The following is a 26,993-nucleotide window of genomic DNA, read 5'->3' as shown; positions in this document are numbered from 1 at the left end:
AAAAGAAGAAAAATCCTCCCCCCCCTTTTTTTTTTTACCTTCTTGAAAAACTTTTGAAAACAACTAACCCATTCTTCCTAGCAGGAAAGGCAGAGCAAATGGAATGAGTACTCTAACTAGGCATGGATGAAGTGAAAGAGTTTCGTTAAATACAAGTGTGAAAAGAAGATATAGAAGCATGGGAACATGCAGTGGGTAGGGATGATGCGTTATTAAGGGACTAACTCAGGTCTTTGCTTGTGTACTAGAAAAAAAAATAAGCCTTTAAATCTAGCTAAAAAATACTTATTTGGCATTTTTTCACTAGCAGATGGTATTCGTAGAATTAGCTAATAAAATTCAGTGTTTTAAAAAAACTTCTGGTCTTTATAAGTGAGCCTTTTTTTATTTTTTAACACTGTTCTTTGGAGGGCAAAAAAACCCCTGTCCAGTCATATTTTCATGTCCACCTCTTTCTTTGTTTGTTTTGTATTTGTGTTGCTGTTAGATTTAGAGCAGCTGCACTCCTCTGTTGTTCTCTTCTGAAATTCCTCCTTCAGAGTTCTTCTCCTCTGGTCAGTACTTAATATTTATCCCATTGACCTGATCTGTTGCTTACCACTGCTTAACCTTACTTGGATAAAGCCCATTATCTAGTTTAAACCTGTTGTTTTAAAGCTGTAGAGAGATTATCTTTTGCAGATCCAGCTGTGCACATTGATGGCTGTGTAGTTCTAGCTGTACATCACTACCATGATTGTCCAGTTTGTCCCCAGTTTGGCCCATGGAATAATTTGTGAGTGCTCCTGGGTATTTCAGGCAGAACTGGCCGAAGAGTGGGTTTGTTGAGACGGCTTCTGCTTAAACGAGTGCAAGTGATTTTACTTGATGTGAATTAGGACGAACAAAAGCTTTAGGCATATATCTACAGGTTTCTGACAGGACTATTTTTAGTATACCTGTTTTCTGAATGAGTGTCTGTTTACTGCTTTTTTGGATGAAAATATTACCTTGTCACCTCTCTTGAGATTCTGATATGAATACAGTCTGGAACAGCATTTGAACTGATGGGAAAGATTGAGAGCTTGGACACACTGATAAGTTTTGAGAATTTTTCTGGTAAGAATAGGAGGGCAAAGCCATAAACATCATTTAAATAAGCAGAGAGTGTACCTGTGTAACATAGATAAAGTGTTAAGCATATGATTTGGTTTTGAAAAGCTAAATTTTGAAAATGAAATAAACCAAAATCACTATAAAAGACCTTCTGTGTTACATAAAGTAAGGATATGTTTTTATTTCTTGTTTATATTTACAATTTAAGTAAACTAAGAATCTGTTTTTTAGGGCATCCAAGATGGATCTCAAGTGTGCTTTGGAAGAATGTTCAATGGCACTGAACTTGTTTCTAAACAATAAGTTCTCTGAAGCGCTGGAACTACTTCGTCCATGGTGAGATTCTGTTATTTGCTGAAGTTGTTGTAAACAGATAGTATCTAGTACCTGAAGATTAATTTAAAGCCTCTGAAGATAGTGGTTTAAATTTATTCTCTTTTTTCCGAAAGCATTTCTCCATATTTGGGTTTTTTAAATTTTTTTTTTGGGTCATTAAAACCATTTCAAAAACTGTTGATGAAGCACTGAATTGTTATGTTAGAGTTTATCATTCAAGCTGTCTTTCGTCACGCAGAGGGGAAAAGCTGGGGAGCAAGACCTTGTTTAATGCATCTTTGATCAAATAATTTTTACAATGAAACTGCTTTTGACAATACAGAAAAGCTGGAACAAAGCTCCAGCTTTATTCCAAAGAATACTCTTTTTGTTGTGTTTTATATTATGTTTGAGTCTGGTGTTTATCTAAGCTCATCTTTCAATCTTCTGACTAATTCTGCTTGTTCCCATGTTGCCTTTCCTCCGCTGAGAAGAAAAGCATGGCAGTGCAGATGTAGGGATAAAGAATACGGAGAGGTTCACAGGTGAAACCTGTCTTATCTGTGACTTTGTGGGGAGGCAGTCTGAGTGGCTGATCTTTACTGGGATCTGAATCCCATCCACCATTCTTCTGTCTGTGTCTGAAAGAACCACAGGATACTGAGGGATGTGTTGGCAAGAGGGATATGTAGCCTGTGTTAATAGAGGGAAGTAATATTCTTGCTCTGCAGTTAAGTGCTAGTAAAAATGAATTAAGAGTGATGTGTTGGTGTTGTGTGAGCAAGTTCAAGAACAGCTTTGAATGAAACATCAGAAGGATGACACAGCTATCAAGTGTTTGCTTTTGGTGCTGTGGAGAGCTCAGGTGAGGAATGTGGTAGGCAGGGGTATCATCTTTTAAAATTAGCTATAGTTAGACTCAAGCTCTCTTTTTGGAGCATTGTGTAGTGTTATTTGTAACAGAACAATGCTTTGAGAAGGGCCACCTGCACTTGTGTGTATGCTAAAACTATTTTTGGGTAGTATTGCAAAATAAGTTCTACATGCAAAGATTGTGCCTGAGTGTATTGCTAGATACATGCACACACATATTGCCCAAATGTTTTTTGTATATTTCATTTTGCATTGTAAAACAAAAAACTCCCTTGTTTTGTATTAGTGTTTTTATATACTGTAAAACAAAAAAACTCCCTTGTTTTGTATTAGTGTTTTTATGTACTGCAAATAATTTGTTTCAAGTGATGTTTGCTAATTAACTCTGAGATTATTTAGTATATCACAAAGGTTGACCTATCCTAGCAAAGAAACAAAAAGCTGCCTTTAAAAAAAAATGCAATTGTTTTACTGAAAAATAGCCTTTTATTGAAAGTTAAGTCCTTAAATAATGTAAAAATTATAGAGTGTTGATATACCTGAGAAATAAAAACATAGCCCAAAGGTCTGTCTTTGACTCTGCTTAAGATTTCTGTCTTGCGTTTGGTAGTTGACTCCTTGATTTAGAAGGAAGAAAAGATGTTGAGGATTGATGTTGAGATGTTGAGATGATTTGATAGAGGGCTAGCAGCATATCTAGAAGGTATGTTTTATCTAGAATGTATGGCTCACTCAGATGGCTTTGGTTCAGTTTGACAAAAAGGAGAGTTGGGCATTAATCTAGCAGCAGTCTGGATCTGTTGAGGGAAAGTTGCAGAGGCATCCTTCTCCAAAGTGCCGGATGGTAAAACAAGCCTAGGTCTCCACAAAATGAGACTTCAGAGGTTCAAACTGGACACTGGAAGAATATACATTACTAGTACAGTACCCAGAGAGACTGCCAAAGGAGTATGCAGTCTTCATTTTCTTGAACTTCTTGAAACTTAGGCAAAACCTGAGTTTGCCTGACCTAAAGTAGGCAATAATGCTGCTGGAATTGTATGTGACCTCCGTAAGCCCTTTCCAACAATTTTTTTTGTAATGGTATAATTACATTCTGAAAGCCAAACTAATTCAGTGTAGTTTTTATGCAGACCTGAGCATGTGTGTGTACTGACATTTTTATAACACAAATATCGATTTTGTCTTTGGATCACGTAATAATGTTAGAAAAATGTCCTTACATTAAGTGAAAGCGTGTGAACGACTATTTATGTCAAGGCTTAACTAAATTAAAAATAGATATACCAGTGGACTGTAAATGGTAATTAATTAAGTTTACATGTTTGTGTAACCCTATTGGGATATTTTCTGGAATTTGCTGTGACACTATCCTGTGGAGGCAGACATGCAGCATCCATTGGAAGATGATATTACTAGGTTATATTCTCATGTGTGTTACTATCCTGCTTAATTCTTCTGTCTTTTCACAAATTAATACAAGTGCCTCTGCATTTAATTTTGTATTGCAATTTGTGAAGTGTCACTTAAATACATAAGATTCATGTTTTCCCTAGGTCCAAAGATAGTATGTACCATGCACTTGGATACAGTACTATTTTAGTTATGCAAGCTGCTATGACCTTTGAACAGCAGGATATACAGGTGGGAATTTCTACAATGAAGGAGGCTTTGCAAACCTGCCAAAGGTAAGCCCAAGCAATGACTGTTACGAGATGCTAAATCTAGTAAGCACTCTTTGTGAGGTACCCCAGCTGTCTGTATGCTTTTAAAGCAGACTCTTGTCTGTATGATAGTGGTCTAAATTTGTAAAGGTGGAGTAAGTCCCACTACGCAATTACTACTGGTGAAGATATTTTTCCACATAGTATTGTGGAAACAACAGACTTGTTGTGTCTGGATATTAGTAGCCACTAAAGTTAATTAAATGGTTGGTTCGCTGTGTAGACCTACACATAACCTGACATTACACTATTAAGCTATTGACATCTGTGACTTTTTGTTTTCCAACAATTTAAAGGACTATATTTTGAATTTTTCCTTTCAGCATGAAAACAGTCTTTTTTAAAAAGTTGTTTCCAAAGGTTGAACCAATAGTCTCATACAATTAAGCTTGTACTAATGTTTCTTACAAAAACCAAATAAATTTTTTTATTGTTGTTACAAACGTGTTTAGCTTACTTAAAATTAAAGAGCTGTTATTCACATCAGAAATTATCTGAACCGAACATTTTGCTTCTGCTCTTTCTTTGAACAGCAATAAAATAGAATAGAAAATAAAAGTTATTAGTGATCATTATTTATTTTAATTAAAGAAACCTTAGAAAATTGATTGTGAAAGCTAAAGTGTTTAAAAAACCTCTGACAAAAATAGAAATTACTTCTGCTTTATGGGTTCTTCATCGTATTGGTTAGGCCATATTTTATCACAAATGATCTCCCAAGAAATGACTGCTAAATGTTAGATATTTAACATCATCATCTTAGCAATGGCAAAAAAAGAAAAGGAAATGAGAAAACATTTTCAGATACCATCTAAGAAGAGAAAGGGTCTGCACTTCCCGCATCTTTTTTAGGTGTGCTATCAATTTGCAGTTTCATCTGAACTATGTTGTTTGGTGTGTCGGAAGATTAGATGTCCCTGTAGTCTAGACAGCCGCAATACAGGATTTCATCTCTGCAGGATACGAACTTTAATTCACAAGTACTCTGGTCTAGTCTGTCGCAAAACTCATAAAAATGCAAGAGGAAGGCAACTAAATGTTCAAAGGTGAAGAATTACCAGAACTACATGCACCTTAATTGACTGTTTTCTTGTATGCATTATGTTAACTTGTAATGTCATAATCTTGTTGTCAGGATCCCGCAATTGTCAATGTGAAGAGTAGTGTAAACAAATTACAAGCTAATGCTTAGTATTTATAATCAGTGACTCCCTGGCTTACAGAGTGCATTCATTTTCTAAATGTAGAATTGTTTCTCTAGCTTCTTCATAAGGCTGAGTTGTTTGTAGTTTTTTGTCAAAACTTAATTTTTGGAATTAAACCATGTACAGTTGAGATCTCTTGGAAGTAAAGTATGTGATTGTTTTGGCATTCTGTCTGGCATAAACCACCATAAAATACTGAAGCATTTATGTTGAAAACAGTCCTCCTTATGATTTTTTCATTCTAATTCTGAGTGCAAGTTTAAGAAACAGAAAAAAGCAATTTATAAAACTTTGAAGTCCAGTTCAGGTGTCTTGCCCAGCATCAGAGACACCTCTGCAGTGAGTGGAAGTGGGGTTGAAGCTATCATACATTTAAAGTAAATTAATTGAAGTTGCAAGCATGCATTTAATGTTGGGTAGGCTTTTTAGCCTAGAGGCATGCAAGTCTTTAGACTACTGAAAGAATTTAAACAGTTGACAAATGATCATTTTGCTAAGAATCTCTGTAAATTTTGGTAGGAAATTATTAAGAATTCCAATAATTAAATTCAGGTTTGTGTTGAAATGTATGGGTTTCTTTTCGTCCGTGCACACTTATTTAGATTCAGGAAAAGAAGCACAGTGGTGGAATCCTTGTCCAATCTGGTTTCTAAACAGACAGTGGATCAGTTGAGTGAAGGTAAGTGGTTTATAATAGTTAAAAAGTGAAAAAAACCTCAAAACTACCCCTACCAGTGTGTACAAATATGCTTAACTCTGTAACTTGACTAATGTCTTACAGTAATAAACATGCAAATCATGTATATAATCTTTTTTTTCCTTATTTGAATGCAAAGCTTCAGTGGAGAACTCAGCCTAATTTTTTTGGTCTCTGAGCATGCATGAATTAAGAAAGGAATGCCTTTCAAAATGCATTATAGGACTGAAGAGAAATTTCTTTTTTTTGACTTAAGACAGCTCCCAAAATTTTAAGAATCATTGATGCGAAGGAATACATCCTTGTCATTAGTTACATTGGAATCTGAATATATTAACAAGTTTTGTGCTTGTCTGTTTTGCCTTAAGGTGTTTTGGGAAATGGTATCAGTACATTGTTCATGGCTCTGAAAATGCTGATCTCCTATTTCTGATTCGGGCAGAATCAAGTATGCATTTTTTTCTAACCTGGCACAAGAATCCTCTTTAATACTTGGACACATCAAACTCACCACGTATGCACTGTACATACTGCAGCCTTGTGCATGTGGCTGGTCTTGCAGCATGGGTGCAGAGCAACTCGTGTCATGTGTGTTAAATCGAATGTACTTTAGTGCTGCATGAAGACAGAAAGTCTGCCTGGGGCTTTCAGTTTGTTGAGCATGACTGGGTGAAAACCTGTTCATAATGTCTCAGTGGATGTAGGAAAAGCCTAAACCTCAGTGAGGGTTAGCATTCGTCTACAGAAGTTTATTGTAATACATAGAAGGAGGGCTGAAAGACTTAGTTGCTGTAGGCTATTAAGCTTGGAATCAATGAAAAGTACAGGAGACCGTCTACCAGGATTTCAAGTAGCTTTTGCCATAGACTGAGGTCAGCTCTGACAAGGTTTTGTCTGAGAAGAAGGGAAATAGAAGAATTCTCTTGGGATTTGCGACAGCAGAATTTTGCCTTTTTTTTTTTTTTTTCCCCCTTGTCTTGGCAGCATTTTTTTTTTTTCATTTACCCCAGGAAGACAATATTGACAATGACTTTGCTGATAGTAAATAACTTTTTTTTTTTATATAGAGGAAATGCATGCTGAAATCTGCTATGCTGAATGCTTATTACAGAAAGCAGCTCTCACCTTCGTACAGGTAAAGGCAGTTTTTGATTTTGTGTGGCAGTGTAATGGACAGGGATTAGTTCTTGGAAAACATAATTCCAACAATAGATGTGATACTCAAAACCAAATTTTTTGCTAGTTATTTCATGGCGATGATTGAAAGTATGGTAAATTCTGTGCTGCTCAGCAAAGTTCTCTCTTTCTTTGTGTGAATAAGCAAAGACATTATTGATATTCAGGTACCAAGGTATCACCCTAAGGTATATTGGTGTTTTATGCAAGGTGGTATGTTTAAATGATTTGCATCACATCAGACAGTGTCCAGTGCCTGTATAAAAATACGTTCAAGTATGAGGAGGTGTGTTGTTCGAAAGTGCAAGTCATTTTTTGCACAAACGGCTAGAATGTGTCACAGCTAGCAAAACTTCAGCTGATGCACACATGTAATTGCCGGTGCAGTCTTGCTCTCTATGCACTTTGATGTGGTGTCAGGAATAATATAGTAATGAATGATTATAAAATGGACATGCCTTAGCATTGCTGAGGTAACAGTTCAGCTCACAGAGAGATCTGGTATTTTGTACTGTCTGGTGCTGTTGATTTAGGTTGTGGTTCAGGGACTTCATGCTACAGAGTTTTCAAATTCAATTAGAAATTTGATTCCTGAAAACAGGAGTTGTTAGTCATACTTTTTTGACATATGTTTATTGTATATATAATGTTTATTGAATATATTTTAGATAATCTCTTCCAATATAAATACAAGAAAGAAGTAAAGCACATAGATACTAAGGTCAGATTAAGTTCCTTTGGCAAATATTTATTACAGTGTTTTAAAATTCAATTAGAAATTTGATTCCTGAAAACAGGAGTTGTTAGTCATACTTTTTTGACATATGTTTATTGTATATATAATGTTTATTGAATATATTTTAGATAATCTCTTCCAATATAAATACAAGAAAGAAGTAAAGCACATAGATACTAAGGTCAGATTAAGTTCCTTTGGCAAATATTTATGCACTACTTGATCCAGTATTTGGCCAGAAGTGTCAGGAAATAAAATTAATGGAATGTCAGTCTTTCCTATAACTGGCTTTCTCCTTTACTAACCAAGTGGAAGCAACCCTCTGTATTTTTGTTGGGTGGGTGGGCTCTTTTTTAAGCATGAAAAGAATTTTGAAACAGTTATTGAAGGAGGTGAGTTAGGACTGTATAAAATAATAAAAAACCCCTTAGATGTGTATTTTCTCTAAAACCCCACCTCTGTATTGCTTTTGACTGTAATACCCCACGCTGCTGATTGCTGTCCTGCCCCATATTTTTTGTCTTCGGCGGACCATGATTCATGTTAGGATAGTGATGATAACAAAAATGTAACCACTCAGAGGGAAGTAGAATTCTTGTACTGAAACACTTGAAGTGTTTCAGACAAAACAGATGGGGGTCTTATGAAATGGCAATCCTTTTATGGAAGCCAGCATTTCCTTTGTTTGATCATTCTGAGGCGCTTTTTTTTTGGTGCTTTTTCATTTTCCACATTGCATATACTGTCCCTAAGTATTTAAATGTACATTTCTGAAATGCCAGCACATGTTCCCCTTTTGTGTGAACTCTAGGAGAAAAAATACCATCCTGTTGAACTGATACTGTCTTGCTTTTCAGGAAGTTAGTTTTGCAGACACGTACATCGTGGTTTTGTTTTGGTTTTTCTAGAGGTTAGTAAGCCCGTATATTAAGTAACACATGTGCTTACTTTTGATCAGCGATGGGATTTATCTGTTTAGGGGATTCTTCAGTTTCTCTTCTGCCAGTTTCTGTAGGCTTCCTTGTGTGCGTGAGAATCGCCATTTCCAAGTGTTCTAAACAGTTCCTACAGCACCATCTGGTGGAGACCTTTCTTGGTTCATTTATATACATTGCAAGTTCTGCTAAAAGGTGCTCTCTTGGACTCTCTTTTTCACCTCTCTCTTCAGTATTAAAATTTGTAACGTACACCAGAGAAATGTTACCCTGACAACTTAGAGCAAGTGTTAACGTTAGTCTTACAGACACATCTAGTAACTGAAAAACATTTTTAGTGTTTCCAATGACCACTGACTTATAAATAAATGTAAATGTAGCTGGAAGATTTTTATGTATATGTTACGTGTAATGAACACACTATATTTATACAGTTATATTGTACATACAGTTAATTTTTTTTCTTCCAGGATGAAAATATGATCAACTTTATCAAAGGCGGCCTCAAAATTAGGACAAGTTACCAAATATACAAGTAAGATATTAGAAGACACTTAACTTCAATGTTGGTATAAGCAGTTGGAGTGGTATTAATGCACCCAAAATAGAAAGGAATATTTTTGTAGCAATCATAGTCCTTATACGTAATATAATTTCTATGTTGTGTTTCCCTTCCCTCCTTTTTTTCTCCATCGCAAGAGAATGTCATCAGGTGCTACAGATGACTCAGGGGAACAAAAGCAAAAATGAAACGTACTACCAATTTGAAGGAGGAGTAAATCTTGGAATTGGAGCATTCAACTTGGTATGACTTTTTCCACTACAAAAAGGCCATTGGGCTAATTCTGTAGGACTGTCTTTCTTTGCATAAACAGTACTGTAACTGATTTAACATTTAGACATTTGTAAAATAGAGATATAGGCTTTGGAGGTTTTATGAAATATGATACCAGCAGCAACTTCTGGCATGCATGCTTTCTGGGATGTTTCTACTATTTTATTCTGAACTGTTTCATTCTCTGCGAGTAACTAATGTGTGTATTTCTGAAGTGAAAAAACAGCTGCATCTATCTGTGTGTAGAAGGATTTTTTTAAGATGCTTGTGCTGTGGTTACAGAATACCTGGAGTGACTATTTAATTCTAACTCCCCCATATATCCCATTCTTTTGCTTCAGTGATGTACTCTAGATTGACATAGATAATTATAGTTAAAAGAATGAACAGTAGTTTACTAAGTTCGTGCAAAAGAAAATTGCATTTTCTTTACAATTTGCTACATTTACCTTTTCACATCTTCCATGGCAATGGTGAAAGTTGATTTCTGCCAGCATGTTAATTTCTGTATCATTCTAGGCTGGAGATGACCAATTTTGAATATGGTCAGAAGAACTCAGGTCTATCTGCACCAGACTTTAAAATTCAAGCAACTGTTTTCATCAGTGCCCTGACCTCTCCTTCATGGAGTCTTTTCAGTAGGAGGCTTAACAGAAGAAGTGTTTGATGGGCAGAATGTATTAGGGTGAATGGAGCTTTCTAAAAACTGACTCTCAAGTAGACCTGCTTCTTAATGCTCATTGGAAAGGTGGTTATGGTTGTGTAGGATATAGGTGGTTTTCTGTTGTGTAGGATATAGAGGCTGCAGTTACAGAGGGAACAAAAGTGCATAAAATAGAAGGCTTAAGGATGATAGCAACAGCTGGTACTTCTAAAATCATTATGCTCACTGATCTGCTAATTCAGTGCTCACACAGGAGAAACAAGCAGAGCTTCTGTGATACTCCCAATAAAATGAAATAATGGTAAAGGAAGATGACATTTGTAGGTTGTAAGTAATACTGAAATAGATAATACTTTCATTCGAAAAGACCCACAATTTTGAAGCAATTCTGACCAGCTGAAGATAGAAACATCTGTCATTATCTAAAGAAGTACAGCTGGACTCTGTCTTACATTTTTCATGCTGGATGATCATCAGAATTCAGAGCACGCACGTTTACTTTCAAGTTCTTTTGTGTTTTACTTTTTTAATACTGTGTAATAGCATTTAACATAGTAGCTGGCCTTTTTGGTTCACATTTGTAGCAATTTAACTTCTTTTTTGAAGTGTATTTTCTTTTAATTATCCTTTTTTTTTTTTTTAATGTATTTCAGATGCTGTCACTTTTACCAGGAAGGATCCTTCGACTTTTAGAATTTATTGGATTTTCTGGAAATAGGGTATTTGATTTGATACTTGTTTTTTCTAATTATTTTTTTCTCACATAAAAGATTGGATGGATTTAATGTCATATATTCCACAGTAAAAGTATAATTTCTATTGTTTATCAGTATTTTAATGTTGTTGAAAAGATAAGTAGGCTAGACGATACAGGCATAAAAGCACACATGATACCCTGCTCTTTAACAACTATGGGAAATGACCAGTTTACTTCAGAGGAGATATTTCCAATGCAATTTCCTTTCCTTTTGCTGATCCTTAAGTAGAGGATATCAGCTTTCTTTTTTAGTTGATGTAGTCAGAAATTAACGTTCCTCACACCAGTAACTGAGGGAAGAATCACAGTTCTACATTTTTCCACCTGAAATCCCAGCCCATTTCTTGGGAAAAAGAATTTCCTAATATCACGTGTCACCCTGGAATCTAGGTACATCTTTATCTCATGGATGAGAAAAGTATTTGTAACTATAGCCTTGTTTTCTAAACCTAGACTTGTTTTATAAGTATTTTACATCTCTTCAAAACTCTTTTTGATGCCCATAAGAAATGAAAAAACCCAAACAAAACTCATGCAAAAAAACCTAACAAAAAAACCCACAGAACTGTACACAATGAAACTTCAAGTTATTAGTGCTACAGTCACCGTGTGGTCTTATTGCTGTTACCTTGTCCACAATATGGTTCTCCTTTTGTAAAATTAAACTTCAGTAGAAACTTCTTCGTTCTGTTTCTTCTTCTGAAAGACCTGGTTCATGCTGAAGCTCTTCCATAATAAACATTTTTCCCTGACTAAAACACAATGAAAGCTGTAAGAAAAAGAACAAATGATTTTGAAATATCATCACAATTTTTTTGTGTGGTGCTTGAATTCTCTTATAATTCATCAAGTTGCTATGCAGTAGAACTGATCTGTTAATATTTGTTTTGAGGCAAAGTTGTGTCTGAGGAGTCACTGCTCTTGAGCAGGAAAGCTGTGAGCTTATCTCTACATCCCCAAAGAGTCAAGCTGTTGCGGGTATAAATGGGAAAGTAAGGGAAGTCTCATGTGTTAAGAGCTGCATAAAGCTCCATGAATCTGGATCTCTATTTAGACATTGATGTATCAGCAGAGGTAATATTTTGGTCAGAACCTCAAAGTAGTGGTTGACTTGATGGAAGAGAATTGAGGATAACCAGGGTTTTCTGTGAAGGAAGACTCGTACCAACAAGTAGCACTGGAACAATTGTGAGAGTTTCCCACTGAATGTGGGTTGAAGGATGTTATTCTGAAAGGCTCATAGTCAGAAAATAATGGGGAAGGGTTGTAGACCTGTGTGTCTGCATGGTTCATGTGGTGTTCCCATTTCACCAGAGCACTGAAATGCATGTGTGATTTTATTAAGAGTTAGATTAGCCTTCTCCTTCCTGAGTGCTATTAGCTGTGACGGAAATGTTTTGGTAGAGGGTTGTGTTGGATTTGAGATAATAAATACTGCATTATGAAATACTTACATCTGAAACGAAAACTGAATTTTGGTTAGCCGGAAAAAATTCATAGTAACTCTGTATACTCATAGTTAATTCTGCATGTGTTTGTGATATTCCTTAGGAGTTGGGCCTCTGCCAACTACGGGAAGGCGCATCTGGCAGCAGTTTGAGGGCCATTCTGTGTACTTTCACCCTGTTGGTTTATCATACTTACGTCTCCTTAATCCTTGGTGAGACCCACTGTGTAGCTTTTCAGTCATGCTACACCTTATAATAGATACTGTGATTTATTTCTATAACTGAATTTCAAAATTGTGGCCAAATAGGAGTTTGCTGTATACTTAATTATGATCTGAAATTAATATCCATGACAAAGCTATGTCTGCAGAAACAGTGAGGGTAGATAGCATTATACCAACATCTTGCTTGATTTGTGGGGCTGTCTCAATATGTGATAGCAAAATATTGCAAAACAGTATTAAGTTCAGAAAAGTCATTATCCATAAATTAACATCAGATATTGTGAAAACTATCTCCAGAAAAAAGCCTATACACCCAGAATTAATTGCTTTTGCCATTTAGAGCTAAAAGTCATAATTAATTCTGTATGCTTCTTTGCCATGTATTTTCACATTCTTTAATTTTTAAGTATTTCAGTCCTTGTCCCTCAGGCTCATCAGGAAATTAAGGAGAACTTCATTTTTTCCAGTATCACTTGTATTTCATTACTGAGTTCAAAATTAGGTGAAGAGGCAGCTGAGGAATGTTTTCCTAGCTTGCTAAAGCAATTAAAGGGATTTAAATTTATAACTAGGATCTATAATGGAACAGCTTAAAGAATATTCCTATAATTCTAGTCTGTTTCTGCTTACAGACATTTAGTATCTTAAAAGGACTTAGTGTCTTTGGGAAAAGAATTTAGTTTTATAGAAACACAAAATGATGAAGTCATTCTGCTTTCACATAAAAGCCATCATCCATTGATCTATCAAAGTCATAATAGGATTTGAAAACAAAATCTTAATCTGTGAAACTTGGGGTTTTTTAAGTACATTGAGGTTGGTTTGTTATGTTTTCTAGGTACAGGGGAAGCCAACCTTCAGGAAGCAGACAGTCTCCTTGAACCCTACCTCCAGAAATTTCCAAATGTGCGTATTTTCAATAAATTTTGTAATAGAAATGTACTTCCCTAAGCTCAAAATCCTAACTGGTTCTTTTTCTCATCTCCTTTCAAGGGTTCCATTATTCTATTTTATGCTGCCAGAATAGATATACTGAAAGGAAATTTTGAAAAGGTAAATCAGTTTTTTCTTTCTAAGGTTTTTGTTTAGTGTTCAGCCTGAAGGGGAAAAACAATTAATTAATCTAAGAATCAGTTGGACTGCTAACTATGCTGTTATCCCTATTCACATTCATTGTCAATGTTGATTCCAGCCCTCTCTCTTAAGTGAGACTGAAAGGAAAGTTTATCTCATTTTACTTGTCAGGTGTTCTCCACCTGGGTGCTAGGTAAGAATTTGCTCTGTAATTAGACATGGCTCTCACATGGAGCTGTAATTGAGCCAGTTTTCATCATTCTTCTTTAACTACTCATAGGCGCAGTTGAGGTTCCAAGACTGCATAGCAGCCCAGCAAGAGTGGAAACAGATTCATCATCTCTGTTACTGGGAACTGATGTGGTGCTACACCTTCCAGCAGGACTGGCTTCAAGCATATCGGTATGCAGACCTGCTCAGCAAAGAGAGCAGGTGGTCTAAGGTAAATGGGCAGGTGGACATTGTTGTGATATACCAGTGGTCTACAGTTAAAGTTACTTTTCAGTTTGCACAATGAGTGTAATTCTTGCCTTCTTGAGAAACTCACAAGCAAAGTCTCAATGGCACCAAAATGTTTTAACTGGGTGGTTAAGGATGAACTTTTCTTTCATGCTTTGAAGCAGCAGAACCATAAGCAACAATGCTTTGGCCCCTCCAAAAATGGAGATACTTACCTGAGCTGAGACAAAGAGGAGGGATAGAAAAACTGTAAACTTGTCTCTCAGGTCAAGTTCTGACACTCACTAGTAAAACTTGGCTGAAGAAACGGTGTTAGTTGTTTATAAACAGACGCACCTACTCAGCAGATGCTTAGTGAGACAATATGAGATGACTGCTGGGGACAGGGTCTCACAAGAAAAGCTGGGTCATCAGATAACCTTTTCCTTGTAAAAATGTTTTTCAAAACTATGAACCAAGCACAATGTGTCAAAAATTTTTTATGCATTATTGTCTGTTCCTACCTAGATTGCTGTTTTATTCTGCTTAATGAAAAAGGGTTATAACATCTAATTCTTGGCAAAAGAGGAAGAGAATAGTATATTCAACATGAAGTGCAAATGTCTTGAATACCATAATGGATAGAAGAGAGTTCTTCTTTTTTTCCTCTGCAAAACCTGGTTTTTGAACTCTCCTTGAATCAGTACTCAGATATTTCCGTCTGTTTTTTTCAAGCATGTCTCTACATGTAATAGATCATATAATAACAGTAATGGACTTCGGAACAGTTAGGTCATTTAACCTCATCTCTTTAACAGTGGTTTGCATAATAAATTCTCCTGTTCTTTGCAGGAGGCACCTTTAACTTTCTGACTAACTAACTAAAAATATTAGTAAATACATTGAAAATAAAATTACAGCATAAACTGTGTGACAAAGGGAATGCTAAACTTTTGTAGTTCTACCTGCCTGAGAATTCCTAGAAACACTTTGCTGCAGCATTTGGAGTGTGAGATTTGAGTCTTTAGTGTATTGATTGAACACAGCAAATTAGATGTGGTAATATGTTGTTTTTTCTTTTTGAAATAGGCAATATATGTATTCCAGAAGGCAGCAATTCTGTGTATGCTTTCAGAGGATGATTTGAAGAGGACTGGTGAGGACATAGTGTCTTTATTCAGGTAAACTTTTATAAAGCAGCTGGATGTGCACTCTTTTTCCCCCCCTGTATTTGTCTTGTGTGACTTACCTTCCTGCTTATAACTATAAACGTTTCAGTTTTTCCCTTTGCTTTTAGCATTAGACTATTTAAAACACTGCTTTTATCAGCAAAGATATATCCTACAGCTCTGGTCTGTGTGGTGTAAAACAATTTTAAGATGTTATATTTCAGAGGCAAACAGTAAATCTTGCTAACTGAAATGAGATTAAAAAAAAACAATAAACAACTTATGTTTTCCGTTTTTCCCTTCTTGTAGGCAAGTGGATGGTCTAAAACAGAGAATTGCAGGAAAATCTATCCCAACTGAGAAGTTTGCAGTAAGGAAAGCTCGACGCTATGCATGTCCTCAACCAGTGAAGCTGATACTACCTGTCTTGGTATTTGTTCTTGCTTTGTTTTCATCCTTTTGAAACAGAAAACAAATCAGTATACTTCATTATACAGGGGAGGAATAATATTGTTAGGTATTATGTGTCTGCATTTTTGAAGTTTTATTTGAATAAGTACTGCATTCATGCAATGCGATTTTTATGAAAAGTATTAGGGGCTGGATCAGGGGCTGGTAGTAACCAACTAAGTAGCAGTCCGAAACAAGTGCCAGATTTTTCCCATGAAAAGTTCAGTGATACAGAAACCTGCATTCATTTTCTTTAGGTTGGCATGATTTTAATCCTTGTCTTCTAGACTCATTAGGAAGTTATGAAGTACTTCAGTATTTTTGCTCTTCTGATAGAAGTGAAGAGTGGTGGTTGGTTTTGGTTGTAGTATTTTTCCTTCCTCATATTAAGTCTGAGTAAAACATGCAGAAGTTAAAGATACTTTATGAATGCTATTCTTATTTCCCATATTTTAACTTAAGTGGCATTAGTATTGCAGTCTGTTTATATGTGCACAGCAATGATACTTTTCATATGTGTATGCTAAAATCTTTGTACATGCATAATTTACCAACAACTGTACATGAAAAACCTAATTCGAGAAGGAATTTCTTATGTTAAAGCCCATCGATATAGAAAGAGGAGTACAAAGATAATTAGTCTACCAGTTCTAAAATTTATCTATATTAAACTGCATGTAGAGGACTAAGTAAAAGTTATCTTGGGCTTGTACAGCAGAGTGCTTGTAAGCTGTGAGTATATACGTTTGGTCTTGCTGTCAAATCCAGTATCTTTTAATTTAAGAATTTTTTTCATTATGGATTAAGCACAACCAAACATAGCGTATGGTTTATTTCAGTATGTATAAGTTAGAAAAGACTGCAGAATTGAAACAAATCTAGAATGATGTAGTTGGTGTTAATAACACTATTTCAGATTTTGAGAGAGCCAGATTTTTTCTCCTTCTGCAAACCCACATATTTACAATACAAATGGAAGTGGAAATATTGCAACAATGTGTTGTATCAGCTTCAGAATGACATTAGGCTTCATATTTCAGAGGTGTAATTACAATTACAATGGAACAAATGATGCTTTAGTTTGTGATGACTGAGTAAAGATCTTGTCAAAGCTCCTTGTTGGGTAGCTTTAAATCTCATTCTCCTTAAGTTTTACCACGTGATAATGTATCAAAACAAGCATATTGCTTACTGTTGTGCTGAGGCATCTGGGAAGATTTGTTTCCGGGATTTGCCTTGAGTTTTTTCCAACAAGATTTTGTAGAAATTGTAGTAAAATCATATGTTGGATGTGCCTACTGGAATCACATTTCTACCCAGAAAGTTGTATCTACTTCCAGTTTTGCTCTGTATGGAAGGTAATGGTCTATAGATTAGAGCATCTATATACATATAAACACAAGAATGTGTTTTTGTGTGCATACTTATGTAAGTATACTGTATATACAAGCACACACTCAAATCCACACCAAATTTAACTATCATCCTATAGAAAGAAACTACTTTTAGCTCTTTCTCTAGTTCATGTGGCAGAGGCCACAAGTTGAACCTAAACCACCCAGTTTTGCTGATGTGTTATGTGGGTCATGGTAAACTGTCATGTGATAAAATCTGTTCAGTTTAATTTTTGAAGATCTGTGAAAATACATGATAGTATGATCCATTAAAAAGGTTCAGAACATTCAAAACTTGGAAACCCAGGTTAGCTTTGCCAACACACGTTCAACGTAATTTTTCCTTTCCTATTCATAAACATTTTGTATTGTTTAAAACAAACTTTTGTAGTATTTTTATGTACTCAAAATGTTCCACAACAGCCTTTTCAGAGACACGCTTTAGTTAAATATTTATGCAATTTCATGAGTTTTTCCTACCAATTTTTTCTTCAGGGTTGTTTTTTTTTTTTTTTTGGTCAGGAAATGATGTATGTCTGGAATGGATTTGCAGTTGTGGGCAAAAGAGCGGACCTCACTGAAAACTTACTGGTAACAATTGAAAAAGAAGAAACTGCTCTACAAAATGAAACTAGTAAGTGATCAATTAAGGTGGAATTAATAATCTTATAAGAAATGCTGACATTTTGCTATGCTTCTGTCTTCTGATACTCTGCAAATTGAGTGTTGACTTTGACAATGTGCTAATTAAGTCCAAGTATGGAAATTTTGAACATGAAAGTTAGGAGTGGTTCTTCAGTATGTTCTTTATGCAGATCAGTTGATGCTGCAGACGAATACAGAAAACTCAAGGACATGAGGTTATTAGTTACAGAACATGACTGGTCTAGCTTAGTTTTTCTTGTCTTTGGGAGTGTTCTTGGACCATGATCTGCTAATGACTAAAATGTCTGAAAAATACTTTTTCTAAACCAATTTATATCACACTTAACTTTATTACAGAGGACACATGCAGTGTAGACTATGACTAAGTATAAAAGATATAAGAAAGTGCTATGCATGAATGAGTCTGGTTTTTTGTTTTACTTTCTGGCAAAATAAAACGTTTGCTAGTTGTAAAATAAACTATACTTACAAAATGAACTTTGACCATGGTTTTGCATCTTGGGGTAATGTTTAGAGGATCAGCACATAACTTACTCCTAAAAGAATTTAAATTCCATTATTGCAACTGGTTTACTGCACAAGTCCTTGATTTTATCAGATTTTATCAGGTGGGTGCTGTCACCTGTTGTGAATTTTTTGGTAGAATCCTCTTTGGAGTTTTTCTAGAATAAATACTATCATTTTGCATGTGAAAGTTTTTAAATGATAATTCACTAAAAATAATTTCTGTTGAACCCAGATTTTAGTCGCACTTATCAACAATTTAGCAACTTAGTTTTACCAATGGTTAAAACAGCAATTCTGAAATGTAAGATATATCTAAATATGATTTACAGTGTAAATTGAGGCAATACATAAGAAATTATATAAGGACATGCAAGAAATATGTAATGGTCAAATCTGGATGGTATAAGAAACCAAATTAGAGTAACTTGCATGCCATGTTTGAGTTGGGTCCCTTTATTTTTTGTGGTGCTTTTCACTTTTCTGCAGAATCGCTAGTGTGCCTCTTAAATCTCAAATGTTTTCTTTTTTTGTTCTTGTAATGTTAAAGCAAAACTGTAGTGATATGCAAGATACTTGCAAATAAAGTAATTCCCATGAGCCCCTCATGGAGGGTTCTGGCAGAACCTGTTGGAAATCCAGTGCTGTATTATGCAGAGGTTTGTACTGGAAGTGCTCATCAGTTGTAACAGTGAAGTAAATTTCCTGTCAAATCCCTAAGAAGATGTACAAGGTACCAAAATAAAAGCAACAGAAATAAAACCACTGTGTTTTTCTTATGGAAATTCATTGTTTGCAAAAAGGAGGTAGTCTGGAAGTGTATATACTTTCTGTGTCTTTTTTTAGTAATAACTTCAGTCAAATGTAATTTTATTCTGGACTTCATATATGTGATCTTGATCTGCTTTTAAAGGTATGGAATCAGAGAAGATAAAGACTCTGATTACCAGAGTTGCTGCTGAATCCCTAAGAAAAAGTGATTAAGGCTGCTAGCAGAGTATGACAAGGTTACAATAGAATTTTAAGAGACAGGTTTTAGTAGTAGTAGCATCAAAGGATTGCTAAGATGCTGTAAAAAAAGGGTGTTGATTATACACTAAGGTCACTTAGGGATTGAGACTTCCTAGAACTGTTTTTATTTCATTTGTTTCAAGTGAATAGGCACAGCTTGGAATCTCTCAAGGATTGAAAGCAATTTTATGTTGTATGGAGCTGAAAATAGAGATGGTAGAAGGTACAAATGAAAGACTTTAGAGATGGGGGTTTTTTGGTTTGGTTTGGTTTGGTTTTTTTCCACAGGATTTCTGGGAAACTTACTTTTTCAGTTTTTTTATTTCCAAGACATAAAAAAAGAATATGTAACTTCAAGAAAAATTCATTTTTTTGTGTGTTTTTTAATCCTGGTAATGATACTTCAGAGCACTGCAGCTGTAAAGATGGTTCTCCCACATTTATTGCAAGGTTGTCTGTGTTAAATTGGCCTGTACGTTTGTTGTCATTTAGTGTTAATGTTTTGGCATAATAGCTTTTATTCTTTTGGGAAATAACAGGGAGATACTAGTTGAAGTTGTTAAAGACTGACGAGCCCTTACTGACATCAGTGCATGCCCCCGTAATTTCAATGAATGAGTCCTTCAGGAGACAGTCACAGAATCCAATAGCTCAGCCTAACAAACAGGCTGGAGAGAATGCAAAGTACTCATGCGCTGCACTTGTGCTCTCACTAAAAGCGCAGTCTGTCAGTTACAATCTATCAAGACTTTCTGGGTTTAAACACAGGCAGAAATAAGGCTGAAAGTAGTGGCAAAGCACTTTGCTGAATCCTAAAATGCATTAGTCTTGCATGTTTCAGAACTGTTTACATAGGATTTCTTTGGCAGACTATTAAGCAAAAAATGAACGTGACCTTAGAGAGCTGGCAATTAGTTGTAAACAACATGATCTGAAGGGAGAGTGTTTTGCTTCCTGAATTGTTAATGTATGTGGTGCCATCTGTCTATCCATATGTTTCCTTTCCTTTCTGTTCCTTCCTTGTACCCAGCAAATGCTACAAACTAGGGGAACAAAAAAGGATCACACTTGCTAAGTAAATTTTGAATTGATTCAAACACCCTCGTTCATCTGATATCTTCAGTCTTATTGAACATAAAACTTCATTCAATTTTTCAAAAGTTATACACTACTACTGAGGCTTCTTAAACACTGGAGATGATAGAATTACTAATAAACATGGTTTCTTGAATATGTACTGCAAAATGATGCTTCTGAGGAGCTTTGTAAGATAGAGGTGTAGTGTGGTTTTGTGTGGTTCTTTTATGTTACTGGTACTACTGGAGGTCTGCCTGTCTGTAACAGGGGAAGCTGTTAAGATAATGCAATGGTTTCTGTCTCACTCTAGTTTTATCTGTTGTGAGTAAGAAATCTTTAGTTAATGACAGTTTATGCCTGTTTGTTGAATGTTTCAATTTCTTATTTCTTCTTTGCCTGTCTTTTAAGAGAAAGGTAAGGATGTCATGGACGCATCTTCTTTAGTAGACAGTATTTTAAATCCTGCCTGAAGGTTATGTACATTTTGAGATATAGAACATGAGAAACAAGGTCCTGAGTCTGAATACATACTCCCTCCATACATACTGAATACATACTAAAAATCTAGTTTTCCTTTTCATGATGTCTTCAAATTGTTTGACGTATCTCGCTTTTACTGTTAGATCACAATGAATACTATGTGGATGATGTGTGCATGTTGCAGCTACTAAAAGGCCTCTGCCTGAAACACTTGGGAAGACTCATGCAAGCTGAATTATGTTTCAGTAAAGTAATTCAAAGGTAAAAAAAATAACAGAAATGGATTTTATAGCTTTTGGTAACATTTCTGATACTCCTGTTGTACCTGTCATGTTAGAATTTTGAATAATTAAGCATCCTGTTAAGGAGCTGGAATTAAAATACCTCTGAAAGTAGTTAGAGAACCAGAAAACTTTGCTTGTATTTTTCTGTAGCAATTTAACACTTAATATAGCTTTATATATGTGGTGGTGTTTTAGACTAAATAAATCGAACTGTCAGGTAACATATACAAATACATTTGGAATTGTATTTGCAGAGCTATCTGTAGGTAAGGACAATTCACTTAGGTTTCCTGTTTGTTTGGTTTTTTTTAATTCAGTATTTAATACTTCAGTAGTTCATGCTTCCCCATGTAGATGAGAAGTTGTTGTTACATGTTTCAAAGAGTTGTTTTTCCTGTTTTATGGATTTATCAAATATTTCAGGTGTCAGATCTATACCAGCTGTAATAGCTTTTCTATATAAAACATGAGTCAGGTACTGGTTGTAGTTGAAAACTTCTTGGGAGTTTCTAAGTATTTGGGCTGAAGAAGCATTTTTACATGTGCGAGTTTTCTAACAAGTGATTTAGAAAAATTAATAAATAATAGAATTTGTTATTGAGAATTATGTGTGTTTTAATCCTCTTGCCGTCTTGTTTTCTCTTGCTGTTTCTAAGATCCCATGGGAGTTTAGTCAAGCACTTTGCAAGTTGCAGGGCAGAGGGGGTTGATTGGTTGCAAGTTAAAGGAACACTATTTCTGAAAAATCTTTTTCCAAAGGTAGTTGGCAACTAGCAGGCTTTTACAGCTGAGATATTAAAAAAAATCTAAAGACAACAGTTCTTCATAAAGTGCATGGGTGAAAGGAATAGTCTTCTGAATTGAATACCTACGTTTTGTTCAGCTTTATTTTCTACATGTCTAGGGCTGCTACAGTGCTTTAAGACTATTTATTTATGTGTACAGAGTTAACCAGTAAAAAAGGTTCCAGAGTGGTTTTCTGGCTATGTGCTGTTACAGGCAGTGATTGCTTTTAAAAGTTAACTGGTCACTTGAGACACGGTTGTAAGTAACCATTTCTGTATTTTTTCTGGTTTTCTAGTGAGAAGCAAATAAAATATGACAGCTACTTGGTGCCATTCACCTTGTATGAATTGGGTCTTCTGTACAAACAACAGGATGAGAGAGAAAAAGCAATAAGATACATAGAAACTGCAAAGTAAGTGGATTTTTTTTTTTAATGACGTTGTAAATTAAGTGTAGCTGGGTATTTGTAGCAATGAAAGCACATGTTTTCTTCTTGACAGCTTCCTTGCAAAATACAAGTAGTTATAAATCTGTGTTCTTGATTTGGAGAACTTTTCTAATATAGTTGAATTGAAGACATGGGTTCAGTTTATCAGGACATTTAATTTTAGTACTGGTCTAAATCTTCTTTGCTCAGTTTGTGGTGTAGCTTTAAATGTCTCATAACTCATCTGTCTGTCAATCTGTTGAAGGAATGAAGACTGTTATCTTGTGAACATATGAAGTAGAAACAATCCAGTCCAAACATCCTTTTCTTAAAATAAATTGTCTGTTTTGCAGAAACAACTACAAGGAATACTCCATGGAGTCCAGGTTGCACTTCAGAATTCATGCAGCACTTGACAGCTTGAAGGTGTCACCTGCTTCAACACCTTGAATGAGGAGGGATGCTTTTCATGCATCAATAAATAGCCTACACAATCTTTTTGCAATCTTTTTTTAATCATAGAGAAGAACATAATGATTGTTTTCTGTCACTTCTGATTTTATGTATGTCATTATTTTAGACTTTTTCTGTATAGCACCTATACTGTATCTACGTGCTGTTTTAAAGAAGACCTTGTTTTTTGTTTGATAAAAATAATTTAATATTTTACTTGAATGGGGGATATTTTTTTAAAAAAAGGTGATGGTGCAATAAAATTTAATGAAAACACTTTTTTTTATATGAGAACAGATGCTGGTTATGCAGTGGAACTGGTGATAATTTCTGCATTTTTTGAAAGTTTGATTTTCTGCAGTACACTTGAGACTTTATTGCCTCTGGAACAAAAATGCAATGTCTGCAGATAACCTTACCCACATTTGGCATACCATACTCTAAAATTTGTGTTCCAGAGGAAAGAATTAGTCATCTTTGATTTAATTTCATTTTGGGAACAAAATGAACCTAACTGAAGTGCAATATTTTTACTCTGTCAGATGAAGCTAAGCAGGGCTACAGTTATAATGTCTTTGCAGGTCTGTTTGATTCCAAAGAAGTGCTTACGGGGGATATTTTTCAGTTGTAGAAAAGCAGAGCTACAAAGGACATTATGTCCTTGTTCTAAAGTAGAATCAGCAGTCTTAAGTTGATCCTGACAGATTTATTTAACCTGTTTAAAAAAAAAAGCTTGCACTGAGAACATTCACATTGGAACTTACACAGGATGTCTTTCCCAGTGAGAAAACACTGGGAAATTTTGCCTGGTGTCTCCCCCAAATAATTCTTGGCACAACGGAAACTGATTGTTTCCCATCTTCCCTGTCATGGATCTGGAGAAAGGATTGTTCTTTTCCTTTTTGAAGCAATCATTTAATCGTAGACTAGCACCCTAGTTGGTATTCTCTGTTCTTGGATCCTAACCAAAGTAAATAGAAAATTGGGAGATTTATGTATTTTCCTAATAACGAGAATAATTCGTATTAAGGGAAGTTGATTGTGCATTGAAAAGTGAATCCACTTTTAAATTTGCAGTTAAGAAAATGTGCATATTCTAGTCTAATTTCTACCAAAAATATGCAGTAAAATTGGGATACTTGTAAGTGCACGCATTTTTCTTTTCATGCTTATATGCAAACAACGGTATCAAATTGCATTTCCCATTTCTTTAGATACACAGATTCTAGCTGTCTCTTCTTAAGAATAGATTTGATTTTTATATAAGTATACACCAAATAACTCTTCTTTCACTAGCTATTGCAAAACTTGCCATTTCCATTTTTTATCAATGCCAGTATGTTTACTTCTGCACAGTAAATTCACAGTACCTGTGCTCATGTATGTGATTCGCTGCCCTTAACTACCACCCAAGCAAAATCAGGACAAAAGAAATAGGTGAAAAATGTGTCCTCAGTAAATGAGTAACTGAAGTTTCTAATTGAACAGTCAGTATAATCTAAACGCTATAGCAATTCTTCTCAGGTTACTGAGAACACAGCTTTCTTCTATGACTTATAAATAACAGGGTCATTTAATTGCTTATAATTCTGTAATACGGTGGTATATTTACAGGAGAAGTAAGAGTTTAAAAATATTAGCTAAATAAACATAACAGGTTTAAAATGGAGACCTCATCCAAAGTCTGTTTTTCTTTGTTGGTTTGGATTTCTGCGTATTGTAAATGTGTAACTAAGTTACTGTATAAAATTATATACATGTAGGTTTGAAGCTTAGATACCTGAGACACTGAATTACTGATAAAATAAGCATGTTTATTTTCAAATATATTCAATTGACTGTAGCTAAACTTCAAAACAGAGATTAGCATATGTTGCCAACTGACTTCTCTAAAGATTTGCCCATTTATATATAAAATCTGATTGTAAACTGTAGTGAGCATAAACTCATATATTTTCAGAAAATACTTTTAATGCATCTGTGGGCATTATGTGTACCGTTTAGGATTATTTTGGTTTAATCTGATTATTGGATTGGGGTCTGCTTCATTTTCCTGTGGAAGGTGATGTCAACAATTGCCAGTGAAACTTCTGTCATTTGTGTTCCAAATAGTATTTGCTCTAGAAGAGTTAAAACTGGGACTACAGACTCTCAGAATGGAGCATGATGTAGTCTCTGATCTCTTGTTTTTGTGGGAAGTGTCTTACAGCTAATATTTCATGGGTGATTTGAGATAGAAATCAAAATTAACAAAAAATGAGCAATGATATTCCTTAGAAACTTATTTTTTCAAAGTTTAGGACAAAGCTGCAAGTAGCAGTGTACTTTTTGCCACGGGTGATGTTACTGACTGAAGAGAGAGTAAAAAGAACTGTTTCCTTCAGTTCAGCTTTCCATAGGCAATTTTAGTTCCCTGTGTATGTTATACTTTGTTCTTTTGGATCAGCCTTTTTGCACTCATGCAGAGAACAGGCTGATTGGCACAAATTTGCAATACCATCTGTAGTGTTTTGGGGACTCAATATGAAGTAGTGTTTAGAGCTTGTCTCCTTTCTGTGCTGCTGTTTTGTTCTTGCTAGAAGGATTGATCAGGATTCCTAGCTTTAAGCTTTATTCTGGACATTTTTTTCCAAGTTGTTAATGGTGGAAATATAAATGTGTGGGAGTGATTTGTAACCCTTCAGTTAAGGTAGGTCTCCACAGAGCTGCAGGAGATGCTTAGTTTTCCAAATGCTGCAGAAAAGTGCATGTCTCCCTGACACAATGCATCAGTGATGCAGTATTATTTAGTACATTATGTCTGAGTTAAGTGTTCTGTCTAGGGGTTCAGACAAAGGGTCTGTGGCTTTTATTATTTTTTTTTTAATCTGCTGTATACTGTACTGGGCCTTAAATACAGTCTGATTTAGTCTTAACTGCTGTTTATAATATTCACCTCACATGCTCATCCTCCATGGGAATTTTGAATATTGTGCTTTGAATATTTTGAATATTATACTTTGAAACTAAGCAAAGCTGATAATATACCTATGATGCTATACCCTCTCTTGATAATAGTAGGAATTATAATATATACAAGGGCAAATTTAATTTGTTAGTTTAAGCAATCAAGGCTAAGATTACAGTTACGCTATTACAAAAGGTCGTTTAGTTCTTTCTGATAATAGATGTGTATTTTTTTTAAGGCAAGCAATAAAAAATTAGCCTGGTTACAGGACAAAGCTTCTCTTTGATTAAGAATTACCTACTTAGAAACTTACAGAAAATTTCTTGTCTGTGCATATCAACCAAATGTTTAATCTGTTGAAAGATTGTTGTACCATGGTTTAGAAGTCTATTCATCAGTTTTTAATAGAGATTGAAAGCAAATATATGTTGAAAGAAAGCTGTTGCAAGATTGTTACGTATCTGTTCTAATGCACATGGGTAGCAGCTGTATGTAGCACTTTATGGCCAGAGAAATGTACAATAATCTGATCTTGTTATGTTTCTGAAACACCTTGCAAAGTAATGTGTAAAACAAGTAATTTCTTGTAACAAATTCAGCTTAGACTTTGCAATTATTTTACTACTAATCTTAATGTTTCATGTCTTTTGTTTCTGTGTATTCTTATACTGCCTAGTTCAACAAAGAATGTTTATATTTGCTCTGGTGCTGCAGTTTTTTTGCTTCTGATCTACTGAGATTTGCACATTTTTATTTGGTATTTGATGAGTAAGCAGTGAGGGCAGAAAAACAGAAAATGAGGAATGAAGTATGTTCTGGCTTAAAGAGCATGTAGAAATGTTCATTGTGATGCACTGGAATGGATGTTCACTTCAGAGGAATAAATCACGTACGCTTGTGCTACTGAGTGCTGACTTTGGCACTGTATTCCAGTTGTACATCAAGAACCTTCAGCTGAGATTTACCAAAGCATTATCATCAAAAAAGGCCTGATCTCTAGTTTGAACATGCTACCTTGGGCATAGAGCTCTTATACAACCTATCCAGACTGAGAGGTTGTACGAAGCTGTCAAGATCTATTGAGTGAATAGAGGGTGTTTTGAATGTAGATAGCAAATATAAAATAAGCTACAGGGTTTTTTTTCTTTG

At 35.1% G+C, this 26,993-nt stretch overlaps 1 protein-coding gene across 3 annotated transcripts in view; it reads left to right on the top strand.

Annotated features, from left to right (window-relative positions):
- Positions 1-26,751, top strand: part of TTC39B (tetratricopeptide repeat domain 39B) — a 64,920-nt gene extending 38,169 nt beyond the window's left edge. For 2 of the 3 annotated variants that reach the window (XM_008632565.2, XM_017732886.1), the window contains 17 exons: positions 1,327-1,431; positions 3,840-3,971; positions 5,815-5,891; positions 6,977-7,044; positions 9,227-9,291; positions 9,456-9,561; positions 10,909-10,974; positions 12,564-12,672; positions 13,523-13,590; positions 13,678-13,737; positions 14,039-14,200; positions 15,286-15,377; positions 15,675-15,795; positions 17,732-17,843; positions 21,091-21,208; positions 22,313-22,429; positions 22,798-26,751. In XM_008632565.2, coding sequence (XP_008630787.1) covers positions 1,337-1,431; positions 3,840-3,971; positions 5,815-5,891; positions 6,977-7,044; positions 9,227-9,291; positions 9,456-9,561; positions 10,909-10,974; positions 12,564-12,672; positions 13,523-13,590; positions 13,678-13,737; positions 14,039-14,200; positions 15,286-15,377; positions 15,675-15,795; positions 17,732-17,843; positions 21,091-21,208; positions 22,313-22,429; positions 22,798-22,894 — 1,665 coding nt within the window. In that variant the 5' untranslated portion in view covers positions 1,327-1,336 and the 3' untranslated portion in view covers positions 22,895-26,751. Of the gene's footprint in view, positions 1-1,326; positions 1,432-3,839; positions 3,972-5,814; positions 5,892-6,976; positions 7,045-9,226; positions 9,292-9,455; positions 9,562-10,908; positions 10,975-12,563; positions 12,673-13,522; positions 13,591-13,677; positions 13,738-14,038; positions 14,201-15,285; positions 15,378-15,674; positions 15,796-17,731; positions 17,844-21,090; positions 21,209-22,312; positions 22,434-22,797 lie in introns of all 3 variants that reach the window. The other variant, XM_017732888.1, reaches the window with a different exon arrangement.
- The last annotated feature ends 242 nt before the right edge of the window (positions 26,752-26,993 follow it).

This window comes from Corvus brachyrhynchos, unplaced genomic scaffold (assembly GCF_000691975.1).
Source record: "Corvus brachyrhynchos isolate BGI_N302 unplaced genomic scaffold, ASM69197v1 scaffold194, whole genome shotgun sequence".
Classification (NCBI taxonomy): domain Eukaryota; kingdom Metazoa; phylum Chordata; class Aves; order Passeriformes; family Corvidae; genus Corvus; species Corvus brachyrhynchos.
This window is presented reverse-complemented; position numbering and strand designations above follow the sequence as displayed.